The sequence below is a fragment of the Pagrus major genome, chromosome 8 (assembly GCF_040436345.1).
Source record: "Pagrus major chromosome 8, Pma_NU_1.0".
NCBI lineage: Eukaryota > Metazoa > Chordata > Actinopteri > Spariformes > Sparidae > Pagrus > Pagrus major.
In genome coordinates, this window is record NC_133222.1 from 20,180,206 (window position 1) to 20,194,960 (window position 14,755).

The window sequence follows — 14,755 nt, forward strand, 5'->3', positions numbered from 1 at the left end:
TTGAATTGTGGTTTTCACTTATCGAGGCCCTCATTAGCCGCTATTGACTTTGCAAAGCGCCGTGCTGCGCTGAGGGGATGGGAGCCTCGGCGCAGCCTATCTCCACTCCTGGCTTTGAAATGATCAAAAGAGTCTCTTACCTCTTACAAGAGTGAGAGGTAAGAGGATGAATGATGTCGGAGATGCAAACTCATTCACATTTAAACACTGCCTGAGACGTGGAGAATGAGAGGCAGAGAGGAACCTGAATGAAAGAGGAAGCTTCTCATCACGGCGTTGGCTGAAATCGAGTTGAAGACAGAAGACAGAGAGCATAGGGGAAGTGTTTATGAGAGGAAAAAAAGGATGATTATCTGAGGAATTTTTGTGAGACGGAGGCACTGGCTCCCAGCACATGTTTGGACATTGTTTTGACAACAATGCCTCCGCCAAAAGCAATCATGATGAGATTTATGAGTTGTACTTGTTTAGTTATGTATCTTGATCTCAAAAATTTGCCAGCAGCACTCTTTGTGCTGTGATACAAAACACTTTTAAAAAGAAATCATACAGAAACTAGACGGGGTGGACACAATGAAACACCTGCATAGTGTGCTTCTATCCAGTCGAACAGCCTTGCAGTTAATGCTTACTTTGAGTTGATATTGTTCAGCCTTTTGAGGTGAATCAACACTTCACTTTGACCGCTGTAGACATGTAACATATATTATATCATATATATTATCATATATATCTGGAGTGTCTTGGCTGTGTGTGAGCTGCTTGTTGCGTGTGGCGGAGAGCTCGACAACTACAGGGTTTCCCTCAGAAAAATAAGTAATTGGTTTTAATAATTACTACACAGTCAACATATCATGTGATCCACAGCTAAGTCAGTCTGACAGATCCGGACACATCTTGACTCATTATCAATGTAATTACTGTGTAGTTGTCTAAACGCCTAATTCATCACCAGTGTTGAGCAATAATGCATTATATGAGGTAGGTTATCAGAACTTCCAAATCAGTATTATATTACAGCTACTATGTTGAGTAATGCAGCATTGCTGTGTTGCTGTAGGTACACACGTACATAGGGCAGGTTAAGGGTACTTCACATCAGCCACTAGCCAAAAAGCTGAACAAAAAATATAGGATGTGGGGGAGAGTATACTTTCAACAGCTGGAAATTAGAGTCTCATTCAGTTAAATATGCAAAGAACATCGTTGTCCGTTGCAAACTTTGTGCAAGCAGCAAAACGCTTTCAACCATGAAAAATACAACATCTAATTTACTGAAGCTTCTGATACAGCAGCACAGCGAAGCAGAACTTGTTGAAAAAAAAACAAAAAACAAAAAACAAAAAAACCCACTGGTGCTGACAACGAGGTGTCTACTGCCAGGGAAGCAGCATGCACTCCTAAGTACCGCTCTCTGCACTCCAGCTAATGAACTGAACTGGATTTCAGAGCAGGACACGGTTGTGGAGAGACGTTAAGTGAAACAAGACCTAAAGAAGCTCGCAAAGTTATACAGTATTATAACGGGTAACATAACTACTTTTTTTACTTTTGATACTAAGTAATAAGTAAAGTAATATTCTTACTTTGTAATGGCGTAATAAGTAAAAAGTAACTTGCACAATGCAGCTTGTCACAGAAATGACCTTTTCTGTGTCATGTAGCACCTCTTCATGTTTAAATGTAATCACTCCTCCTGATGTTAGTGCAGGTCTTTATTTAAGGTCAGGCGGTCCACTTCTGCAGGAAACCCTAAACTAACGTGATTCTGATGTAAGAGATTAACAAGAAAACTGACGAGTAGAACAGAGACATTTGACGTCTCTACATCCTGCACTATCTTAAGCCCTTTGGCCTGCATGTAGCCATCGCGGTTACGCTGTAGTGCCACAGTGGCTCTCTCTCTCTTTCTCAGCTCTGGCTCTGCTTTCTTTATGGGCTCTGCCTTTGGGAGGTGAGGGACAACGACAGCATTGAAAATCCGATTTCTCACGATTTTTGTGAATGGCTCATCACTTATTTACCATGCATGAAACTGTCTCTGGCCTTTGCCTCTGGCTTTGACCCTTTGACTCTGCTGTTTGTTGTTTGTCATGTTTGGTGTGAAGTGAGGCCAGATGTACTGTTGAACTCACTAAAAATAAGATAAAAATGCATCAGACAAGCAATTGCATATACAATATGGAATGAATTATGGGTTGAGGCAAACACAAGATTTAATTTATGAAGTTGCATGTACTAATGAGTCATTAATCATCGTTTGTGATCAACAGAGTATGTTTTTCCTTTGTGTCTTGGTGAGTCAGTCAGTTGGGATGTAAATAAGCCACTGCTGTGAAGGCGTTGATAATTTCTTGGTTTTTGAGTGTTTTTTAGTCATTAGTCTCAGTTACACTCCACTTCACAATAGCCTCAACTCCAGTGTGTGAATCTGCATTATCCTATAAAAAGGCATTGTAAATACACAATTACACCATGTTAGTTCTGCATTAGCAATCTCCTCTGCTACATGTAGTACACACCAGCTGGCATCAAACCCGTTTAATGCCAGATCTGTACTCAGTGCAGGATGGACAGATGTTTTAGCCAGACTCCTCCAGATGTTTCATAGACTGCCCCTTAGCATGCCTTCAGACAGCTGGCTGGCACGAATGGTCAACAGTGCATACAGAATAAACCTGCAAGCAACAAGATGTTTGCTGATTCTCCAACTCATCGGAGAAGATATTCATAAGTGTTGAAAAACGCAAATGCAAAGCAATAATCGTTCATCTCCTTTGTTTTATGCTCTAATCAACTGATGAAACCTATTGAATTAAAGGCAGAACAACAGAAATATTTGGTAAAAGCTGCCTTGTTGTGCCTGACTTATCACAATTTCAATAGCACAAATGTTTTTATCAGCGTGGGAACTTCATCGGGTCAATTGTCTCCAGAGCCTCGCAGTAGACCCCTTCACAAACAGTGGATTCCTACTGAAGAAAGACCTCCTTTGTCGTGGCTAATGCGAGTAAAATACAGTTGCTAAGCAGACATTCTTGTAGAAATCATAAGACATTTCTCCCTGTCTGTCTCCGTGTTTTGCCTATTTCTGTTTCAGTGTCTGCGACATGGAGACGATGGTAAGCAACAAACTTCTGTGCCCCAGAGTCATGGATTCTTCCTCGTCTCCAACATACATAAATTCAGCCAGAATAGCTTTCTTTGTCATAAAATGAGGACAATGATTGGAAGGCAATCAGATGTGATTCGTCTCGACTTAAAAACGAAGCATCTGTTCCGTAAAAGAGAACTGGAAGTGAGATAATGGTTGTCTTTATGCAGCCTGCCTCTCTGTGTATCTCTTTCACTGTCTTGGACACGACTAACCCTCCCAGTGAAATATTTACCCTCTGTGTGGGCTAGTTCAGTGGCAGTCGATCCATTTCACCCTCTTCCTCCTCCTCCTTCTCTCCCTGCAAACCTGCTGAAAAAGACAAAACCCCATTTGTTTTGTGTACTCCTGAGATCGATCGCAGCTCGACACTTAAAGAGGCCGGCTAAAGGGATTCTTCACTCAGTCCTAATAGGACAGGCCGGTCTGAGCCCGGAGGTGGCTGTTGGCAGGCTACAGTACAGCAGTCTGATGGTGCTGCCCACACCCAGACCACAAAAACATCACCTTCTCTCTGCTTAAGGATTAGGCCAAAGTAGGCCAAGGCTATTGAAAAACCTGCTGATGATCAGGAGGGTCGAAAATGATGGACTAATCATTTGGATTTGAGTCAAATTAGCACTAACGTCCAAAGGCCAGTCAGATAGTCTGGACAGCTGTGGCGTGGCTCTAGGCTCTCTTTGTCAATTTGTAATTTAGGAAATTGCAACATTGTCTTCCCTTGGGGTTTGACTGAATGGCGAGAGCTGTAGTTGGGGTTGTTTACGCTGCACATTGGCCTCCCCAGTCACCAATCAATCTCAGAGTGTCTTTGAGAAACAGAGGAAAAATAAAGTAAAAGCTCTGATTCTCAGTCTTTTGTTTGTTCAACAGTTCCCACTTCTTATTAGGAATTGCTGACGGAATCGCTGCTAACAGCACAATAGCCGTGGGTGTGTTTGCACACAAGCAGGCGTGGGTGTGAGATCCTAACTGTGTGTTTTACCTCAAAGACTCGTGTGTCTGCTCCCCTTAGAGCTGTAAGAATATCAGGCATCACCAGAAGTAACTCTGCGGTCGGCTTGATTGACGCGAGAGGCCTCACCACCAGCCATTCAAGGCACATTCTTACGGGGATCTCATATCGCCAGGGGTTGGCCCGAGCACTCCTGGTGCCTTCCAAGGAAAATAAGCGGCGTGACATCAGGGCTTTGTTTCAACGGCGAGGCCCCTTCTGTTTGTGTTTAATATCGCTCCGAGAGAAGTGGAAAGAGGGCCAGCCAATTTCTCTGGCCCCAACCACTGAGCCTGGCGCTTCAGCGGTGAAGCGACGGTGGTCTCGTGTGTCTGCAGCGCAACACTCTCTATCCCCCTTTCTCTATCGCGCACTCTTTGCTTTTGGATCTCAGGTCCCAGGAGGCTTTGCAGTTTTGACTGCAGGGAAATCAGATCTCACAACACTGGGGGCCGTTTAGGCTGAGGGGGCAGAGAGCGAAAACAGAGACAGAAAGAAGCAGAGATGGAGGTGGATGGAGAAGATGTGAAGAGCGATTCTGGAACAAAACAGAGGACCAGAGGAAAAAGGGAGAGATCAAAAGAGAGGAGGACAAAAGTAAAAGAGAAACGTAGAAGGAGGGGGAGAGTATAGATGAGGTGAGAGCAACGAAAAATGAGAGGAAACCAGGAAAGCAGAAAAGAGAGAACGAGTGGAGGGAGTCTTAAGTGAAGGCCAGCCACGTCTGGGTGGTTTTCCTGAGGACAGGCTCTTTGATACTCCAGTACTCACACTCCAATGCATTTAGACAGGGGTTGACAGTGGTTACAGGCAGTGGTTTGTCTGGCCAGCTAGCTTTGATTTAGAAGACCCTGGACTGGGCCGAGTATTTGACTCTTTGATTTTCGTTGGATGGAAAATCGGTACAGGTTTTTTTTTTTTTTTTTTTGTACATTTAATGTTTTCGTCCAACCCTGAAGGCAGATGGCTTCTACTTTCCAAGTGTTTTTCGAAGGCTTTCTATTATTTTTACAATATGTTAAAGTGTTTTTCAATTGACTCTTGCCCAAAATGTAATTTCAGTATGACTACACCTACTTAAACATGATTCGCCACTATTGTCTTTGGGATTAAAGTTAGAGAAGAAGCCCAATTGTCTGCACTGTTCATGATCAGTCTCAAGTGTTTTCTAGGACCCATACTGTTTGCAGTCCTAATTTTATTTTATTTTATTTGACTATCATAAGCCAAGACTTTAAAAAAGGTTAAATAGTCAGGATTACAAAAACAGCCATGTGGCTCTTTTCCATTGTGGTTCACATTGTTTTTTGAGATATAAAGGAAACCAGCCCTTTATTGTTCACAATACTGAGCCAGGCATTGTCTAAAAATCTAATTTCCATACTCAGTCTCAGATTTGTGCAGATACAACTTAAGGAGGATTCAAGTAAAGCATTCAAATGTTTCTTCAGCTATTGTCTGGATTTATTTCTCGATGCAAATCGATACACAAGCTGCTCCCAGCATCTGTTGAAAGAATAAGTGTCAGAGATGGATTGTAGATAATTTAAAATAAAAATGTTTTGCTGGAGAGACTCCTTTATAAAGACTCACCCCCTCAAACAAATTTTCCGTTTGTGTGGGACACTCCTGTCAACTTCAGATGTAGGTGTGTGTACGTACACGCACATTTGTTTCCATGACTTCTGAGTGTGTTTGGCAGACACACACTCATCAAACCTCAGAAGATGCGAGCAGCACCAGGGAGTGGATGCAAAAAAAAAACAACAAAAAAACAACAGGATCAAGAAAATAGAGAGAGAATGAAAGAGGAAAGCCACTGACTAGTTGCTGGCTAGCGATGTTAATAGCCTGTCGGTTTTGCTGGTTTCTTCCCTTTTTGCAGCAGCTCTATGCCGCCCAGCTGGCAAGCATGCAGATCTCGCCAGGAGCCAAGATGACTCCCCTCCCGCAGGCTCCCAACTCCTCCAGTCCCCTTTCCCCCTCTGCCCTGAAGAGCGAGAAGCGAGCATCCAGTCCTGTCGCTCAGATTAAGGTGAGTCCTTTGTTGCAGATGTTGCAAAATGGTTCATGTGATTTGGCAGAGTCGTCTAAATGATTCAGCTGGATTTTCAGAGTCAGTTGGAAAATATTGTGATTGCAAATATTGCGATTAAAGAGATAGCAGTAGGCAGAGACATAAAAATGTGACTATATTCAATAAACAACCAACTGCGAAATACATTAAAGTATAAGGGATATATACGGGAGCAAAACAGGGTCTCTATGCATAAAGTAACAGACAACATGATAAAACAAAGAAAAGAGTGAGTTCAGAGTAAATATGGTAGGAAAACACACAGGAATAATAACTGTGATAAGCAGTTCAAGTAAAAGTGAGAGGCTGGAAATTTGGAAGTTGTTGAAACAACGATCTGCACATGGGCCTGTACTCTTCACCGTCAATTAGAAACAGCTTATTTAAAACTCACACACTGATACACACACACACACACTCACAAACTGACACTGGCGCTGGCTGCTGTTTGGCAGGAGCCCAGACCCCTTCACTGGAGAGAGCGTACGCCTCATCTTTACTCGACGACGAGGCAGTAATGGAAGCCATGTGTGTGTGTGGGGCACAGCTGCAAACCGGCGTCACAATAGACCGGCGTCAGAGCTCACCGCACTCAAACAGTAGTGCTGCGCCTTCCAAAATCCCCACCCTCTGCTAACCTCCGCATACGCTCAGCCCACCCCCCCACTTTGGCATGCCACCCGCAGTCAATTACACTTCCAATGGTGACCCATTTTCACAACAGAAACATTCGCTTTAAAGTGCCTGTGTCGCTGTATATACAATCCAAAACTTATATTTTTTATTTTAGTATTTAGCAAAAACATTATTGGGGAACTACAGTAAAATTACTTGAAACATAGTGTGGCAATGGATGGAAAAAGGAGAAGTGGATTATGCTGCAGGATTGAGACGTTTCAGTGCATGTTTTGATGCAGTTTTCCTGCCTAGAAAACAAGCCACAGCTGAAATCCTTCAGAAATTGATTGTACTGACTGAATGTGCTGCCGTCTGCTGATGAGGCAACTAATCTTTTAACAACCACCATTCGAGCCAGCAGGTGGAGGTGGTGTTTGACTCTTCAATTTGGGTGGAGAATTTGCTTTAAAGGTCCAGTGTGTAAGATCGAGTCCAATCTTGGCAGGAATGGAACTTAATAATCATAATTATGTTTTTATTATTGTATAACCACAGACAGAGGGAGTGGATCCTCTGCCACAGAGTCCGCCATGTTGCACCGCCATGTTTCTACAGTAGCCCTGAATGAACAAAACAAACACTAGCTCTAGAGAGGACATTTCTGTTAATCGTGTTTTTAGTGGGGAATGTAGAGAGGGTGAGATGCGGGGTGTTCCTGGACCACCAGAAGTGGTCGCAAAATGAATTTAAGACATCCTGATATGATTTTTCTGGCATGGAAATAGAAACAAACAAAATTGTATCGTACAGTGTTTGATTTTAAATGTTTAATGCATCTTTTTGCAATTTTTAAAAGAATTTGAAACTTACAATGTTTACAACATCTAAGTACGTCGGCTTGCCAGCAGTCTTCTTCTTCCTTGATTTTGTTGCTGCAGTACTATGTTTCTTGGTGCATTACTGCCACCATATGTCAGTCAGTGGAATGACATGAAAACTACTGGCAAGCCTTTCTACATTTCTGCAAAAAACCACAGATGAAACTTTCAGCTTTACGTATTTATTCTATTTCTCTCGTCACAAAAACCACTTGATTAGGGTTAAAAAAAAACATCATGATGTGGCTGATTGTAGCTGTTTTGGTTGCTATGATCATGGATGGAGATGGTCCAACTTTCTTTGACAAATAGCTGGTTTTGATCACCACAAAATCCACAGGAAATGTCCACAGGTCTCTTTAAAAAAACAAAACACTTTTGTTGCGACAAAAACGGATGGAAATATCCCCAGGTGTCCTTACAAATACCCAGTGCTTTGAGTCGAACTGTGGTTGGGCATTTGGCAGAATTATTGGCTGTAATAATGCCAGTGTCAACCTTGGATGTAACTGAAGAAATGTCAGAAACATTAACTGCTAACATTATATCCTGGCGACTGGGCTGCGAGAGACAGACAAAATGAGGAACACACTTAAAACATGCGAGCAATAAGTAGTAACACTGAATTACAAGCAGGATCGCATGCTAATTCCTCACACGCAACGACAACTACTAATACAGTTGCAAGTACGGCTTCTTTTAGTGTCATTTAATACACATCCTGATCCACCAAACACTGTTGTGTCTGTTCTACTAACAGGAAGAAGGATCCACACAGCCATTGAACCTCTCAGCCAGACCCAAGACAGCCGAGCCTCTTCGCTCGCCGACGTCCCCGACACAGAGTCTGTTCTCTGGAAACAAGACCAGCCCTACAGGCATGGGCAAGGGCCGAATCCCAAGCCCCATCTCCAACATGGGCAGGAACACCTCTCTGGGTAGGTAACAAACACATTCATGCACTTCAGCACCAGTGTTTCCTTTACCACTTGGTAGACAGGGTGGGCCACAGCATTAGCACTGCAACTCTGCCTAAAAGAAATACATTAACGTTGGCTTTACTGACATGTTCAATAAGAATCACAAGTCTAAATGCTGTTTCACCACGCCAAGACTTAATTCTGAGGGGAAACACTGACGTACTCTGCACATACATGCTCTCTCAGACACAAACAAACTCAAACACCAGCGTATTGTTCACATCTGTACTATACATCCATCCAGAGCAAACACGTCCTCACTGTGCCTTCCCCTCAACCGGAAAAACAAAAACATCACCCACCCAAACACCCTTCTCCGCGCCACACACAGACAAACCAGGCAGCGTCGCATGCGCCTGATAGACTGCAGACACCTCAACCCCACGAGGAGACCTGTGTGTGTGTATTGGTGTGTGTGTGTGTGTGTATGTGTGTTTGTGTTTTACAGGAGTCCAAAGCCCTGTATTTAGCCCCAATGAAAACCCCGGCAGCGGAAGCAGTGAAACCCAGCACACGTTATTTGGTTTTTAAGAGCTTCCTCACATCATTGTCTGCCCGCGCTAGACCTTTTATGCCCCTACCTCTGCTATCTGTTATTAAGGCCAATCTAAACCCTCTCATTATATCCCCCCAGAAAACAATTTCGCCAGCTCCTCTGGAGTGGCTTTGAGGACGCGTCGCTTGTGTTCCCTGCAAAGTTATTTTTTGCCCATTTTAACGGCCACCCAAGCATACAGGGCTTCCTACTTGTCTGCTAATTAAACGAGGAGGGCGACGGAAACTTTGCATCCTTTTATTTATTTTTTTTCTCATTCTTCAAATGTGCATCGGCTTCAAAAGTGTGAAGCAAGCGCATAAACAAGGGGGAGGAGGTTCAGTCATGTTTAGACACAAGTGGACTGGAAAACAACTTTAGCAGCAGTTGCCCCTGATAAGACTGGAAATATTAATTTATTTATTAAGAAGTTTATCTAGCATTTTGTACGAGTCCGTATGCAGCGATTCTGGTTTTCACACCCACTGTGGACTTATAGGAGCATGAAATCACGCACATGCAACAAACTAGGTTCTTCAGATTCTCAGGTAACCTGGAAAAAAACAGAACAAAGACTCTAAATCTTACCAAGTATATTTGTTTAAGTTCTAGTCAAAATAATATTACATTTGAAATGGATAAATTCAGCCATTTATGAAAATTCAGTCATTATCTACTCAACCTGATGCCAGACAGGTGAATTTTCGTAGTCGCCAAAACATTTCTGGAGCTTCACAGCAAAACTCTGGTGCAGCACTCTCCTAAACAACTTAAGTAGATGGGGACTTCTTTTAAAACATAAAAAACAACCAAATTAAATCAATTTGGGATCTCTGGGCTTCCAGAGACTTGGACTACGCCGGACAAGCTGTCTTCGAACATAAAGCATAATTTAAAAGTTTAAAAGGGATTCAGAGAAAATGGCTCACGTTGGAACATGAGAGTTTTTCATTTCAGTAAGTCGCCGTTTCTTAAGAACTGCTTGGTTACAGTTAATGAAACGATACTAAAAAACCCAGAAAACCTATATTCTCAGCTTTAGTATGACAGATAGCATTAACTTAGCTGACAATTTCCTGCCGAAGTTGGAACAAATTTTGTGACTTCAAATGATCGATTTCTTTATTTGTCTTTTCCTCGGTCCTTGTCTGACTACTTAGAAGTGGTTTGGTTGGTAAAAATAAATCTCATATATATATTTCGACACCAATCAGAACATAGCGACATTTGATTCTGATGACAGTTGCAGGGTTGTTGCTCATGAAGCCAGGCTATTGTCAAATCTAATCAAACCACTTAACCACATAAAATTGGCTTAGTTGTACTCTGACTTAAACTTGAATCATTCCCTATTTATTCTTTAATATTTGTGGTTGAGGATAAAAGCCTTGCCTCTTGTATCAAAGCCACACACTCTTTGCTTTTCTTTCCTGTGCTGCCAATCAAAGTGACAAACCGTCGCTCTTCTCCCCTCCCAGACATCCTGTCCAGCCTCAACTCCACAGCACTGTTTGGGGACCAGGACGCGGTGATGAAGGCCATCCAAGAGGCGAGGAGCATGAGGGAGCAGATCCAGAGGGAGCAGCTCCACCACCAGCAGCAGCAGCAGCCGGGACACCACAGTCTGGAGGCCAAACTGTCAGCTCTGAGCAGCATGACCCTCAACAACGGCAACAAGGTTAGAGGGACAGACAGATCACGTGTGGCTACAGAGGAAGATGCACAGACAGACTTGGCTGATAAGGTCTATAAGAATCCCATGGTCTAAATGCAGTTTTCAAAGGCATTTTCTTTCATGTTGAGAAGGAATTCTGATTGAAACGCTGATGGGTCTGCGTGCACACATCCACATGAACTACACAAATGGAAGGATATACATGATTTACAGCGCATGTGACACACATCAACAGACAGGCACCAAGTACTTTTTTGAGGTACAGTGTCAAGGTACTATCACTTGAGTATTTCCATCTAATGCTACTTTGTACCTTGAGTCGACTATTCACTTTGCAGACTAAGATTTTACACACATAACACTTCATCAGCTTTAAAATAGGCTGCATAATAGGGATTAAAGAAGGTAAAAGTAGCTCCAAAAAAGTTTGAAAGTTTAAAGTAGCTCCACCTGAACCAAGTAAAAGGCTGTTTACCTGTAAATGCCTCAGTAATTTAATTTTGACACTCTAAACAGGACAGTAAGTATACAGGGTTGGATCAGATTACCTTGAAATGTAGTCAGTTATTAAATACAAATTACATGGCAACTTTTGCTATAGTTGCGTAATCTATTCTATCAGTCAGTCAATCAACCAATCAATCAATCAATCAGACTTTATTTGTATAGCACCAATTCACAACAAAAGTCATCTCACGACACTTTCCAAATTGAGCAGGTCTAAACCATACTCCTTGATTGGATTGCAAAAAATGTAATCTAGAATGAATACGTTTGGATTAAATTTGGATTACAATGAAAATATTACTCCTTGTACTGAGAAAAATGGACAGAACCACAATTTTTTTTTTCTTTAAACATCTCAAAACATTTTCAATGTAAATAAAATGTATTTTGCACATTCAGCAACTACAGTTAGTCAAATCAAATCATGCGTTCAACCCACAAATTTTGATGGTTATATTGACCAGCGTTTAAATCAAGCCGAGCCTCCACCACATGAATTTCAAAGTAAAACCACACAACAAAATGTTATGCAACTAACAGAACCCATCAAACAAACACTCTCAGGATACAGTCACAAAAACTCTCTCTTGCCAAAATTCTGATTCAGCCTTCTTGGATTCAGATATTATAAATGAAAAAGGCCTTTTGAGGCTTCTTAATGAATATCACTGGGTCCCATATACTTGAGCAACGAGCTGGCAGTACTCTCTTTCTACATCGTTTTACATATAAGTAAACTTTTACTTTTACAATGTGGTATCACCACTTTTTCTTCAATAAAAGATGTGAACGGACGTGTACAGATAGATCTACTCCTCGCTCCGGTGTTAAATTTTCTCCGGTATTTCATTGGCCGAGTGTTAAAGGTTTCAGCTCAGCTCGTGCATCAGGCTGAAGAAGAATATTCATGGATGATATTTGGTGTTGTTTGGCTCGGGCTGCAGCTCTTGAGGACTTCTCTTTTCTCCTCTCATCTCCACGGCCACCCAGAAGCCAACAGCTTTGAAGAGGGAGCAGCTGGGCCAATGACAAGTGATGGTTTTGGCGTATGTGTGTGTGTGTGTGTGTGTGTGTGTGTGTGTGTGTGTGTGCCTGCCTTGACTGAGTGGGTGTTTTTTTGGAGAAGAGATGGTGTTAACATTAGTGTGTGTGTGTGTGTGTGTGTGTGTATGCGTGTGTTTGTGTGTGTGTGTGTGTGTGTGTGTGTGTGTGTGTGTGTGTGTGTGTGTGTGTGTGTGTGTGTGTGTGTGTGTATAATGGAGTCCAGCTCTCCACTTGCCCTGGAGGGGGGATCCCGGCCTCAGGGTTTTAGCCCAATTAAAGGGCCTTTCTCAGAGAAGGGACCTCCCCCCTCCACACTCACCTCTTCCGCCGCTCATCTCTCCCCCTTGGGCTGAGGGAGACAGGGCCTTTGTACCAGGATCTCATGTCCAGAGGGAAATCCATATTCCAAAACATCTTCAATCAGTCTGATCAGCCACTCACAGATCCAGGGATCAGACATTCAGTAAAATAAGGAACATGATTAGACCGGCTCTCCTGCGCAATTGATCCCATGTTGCTTGCAAGGATGAGGAGAAGGGGGAGGAGAGGAGCTCATGAATATTTTAGGGGTGGAGACTTTGAACCCACCAACCCCAACTAGGTCATGATTGGTGCACTCCAAGGATAGGCTGTTTTGAATTTTTTGGACTTGTTTGCCTTGCATCTTCAGGAGGAAAACATCCAAAATCTGGCAAAATATATCTTTGCTGTACTTATCCTCAGTCCCAAGTTGACTTTTTTTTTATAAGTCATTATACTAGTAAACACTGAGAAACTCATAAATATAAATTATACAACAGCCTATACTAATAAATTGTTTATTAAGATTTAATGAGATTTGTCTGCTGCAGGTCTGGTGAAAAACCCCACCGATGTTCCCAAATAAGTTGATGCTTTAAAGAGCTTTTTGCACAAAGTTAACTTTGACATGATTAAGGTGAGTGTGTTGCAGGGAGAGCCCTACATGCCTCTCTCTCTATATTTTCCAACTTTATAAGAACAAAACCAAAGCAATGCAGTAATTTGGTTTATAGCTCCATGCCTCCTAATAAAAAGCTCATTTGGAAAGTCTCAAAGTAATTGTTTCCGGTTCAGGGACGACAGCAGGCTGTGGTGTTTGTTGTCAGTTTGTTATTCGTTACCTAACAACAGCAGCTCAAAGACTCTTTCTCTCGGCTTTAAATACATAATTTTTTCTTTGGGATGGAGAAGTTTTTTTTGTGAGTGTGTGTGTGTGTGTTTTTTCTAAAGCGCTCAAAGGCTTTGCTCTGTCTTAAACAATTCATGGATGGAACTTGCTGGATGCTGAGAGTGTGACTCACCCGCTCCACCTCGGGAGGCAGTGAGACCAGCTCTTTTTCTTTACCTTGGATTTGTGCGTTGTTTTCTGTTCGTCGAATAAATTTGTTACTCAAATCCTCCCCTCAGAAACTTTGAGGCTCTGCCCGAGCCTTTTTGTTTTATGACATTGTACTAACACAGCACACTGGGCTTCTTTGGAGGGAATGAGACAACTGCTGCAAATGGTATGTCAGTGTAATATTGAGTGTTGAGCTATTTATTGCCCACGCTGATTCGACTCAAAGGGAGCCATCGCGGTGACGTCTGAGTGTGTGTGTTTGTGTTTATTTCGCTTTCTGTTTGTGTATTTCTGTCCCACAGCATTCATTTAAAGCATAGACGACATAGACATTTCCCTGAGAGTTGAAACTGATCCTGGGCTCCTTTTGTGTGTGTGTGTGTGTGTGTGTGTGTGTGTGTGTGTGTGTGTGTGTGTGTGTGTGTGTGTGTGTGTGTGTGTGTGTGTGTGTCCTGGCTCTGCACTGGCCTTGGCCATGTTAATGTCATTATAGCTGGTGTACAGACGAGAGGCCTGGCCAGTTAGTGGCATTGTTGAGTATCACCTTACGCTTACGTTGCTTCCAGCTGGTCTGTGGCTGCCAAAGCTCACTGAAATAGCCACTGTGTATGACTGTGTGGGTGTGTGCATGTATGTTTCTGTATATGTGTGTGTGTGTGTGTGTGTGTGTGTGTGTGTGTCTGTGTGTGTGTGTGCGCGCGCGCATAAAAGCCTGTGTGCGACTTTTTCATCCAAACAGCCACAAAACACTCCCTAAACCCACTTAAAGGAAAACAAAAAAGTTTTTGAGAGATAACCACATTACATGGCATGTTTTGGATGAAAAACACAAAATTCAACCATGTGTCCTCAGTAGATCTTTGACTCAGGCTTTAACTCATTAGAATATAAAGTAATAACAAAGAAGTGTGCATGGTAAGTTATCTTAAACAG

At 42.5% G+C, this 14,755-nt stretch overlaps 1 protein-coding gene across 2 annotated transcripts in view; it reads left to right on the forward strand.

Moving 5' to 3' along the window:
• Nucleotides 1–14,755, forward strand: part of LOC141001389 (transcription factor SOX-6-like) — a 120,819-nt gene that overhangs the window by 87,427 nt on the left and 18,637 nt on the right. For both annotated transcript variants that reach the window (XM_073472452.1, XM_073472453.1), the window contains exons 10-12: nt 6,034–6,183; nt 8,482–8,659; nt 10,715–10,914. In XM_073472452.1, coding sequence (XP_073328553.1) covers nt 6,034–6,183; nt 8,482–8,659; nt 10,715–10,914 — 528 coding nt within the window. The remainder of the gene's footprint in view (nt 1–6,033; nt 6,184–8,481; nt 8,660–10,714; nt 10,915–14,755) is intronic.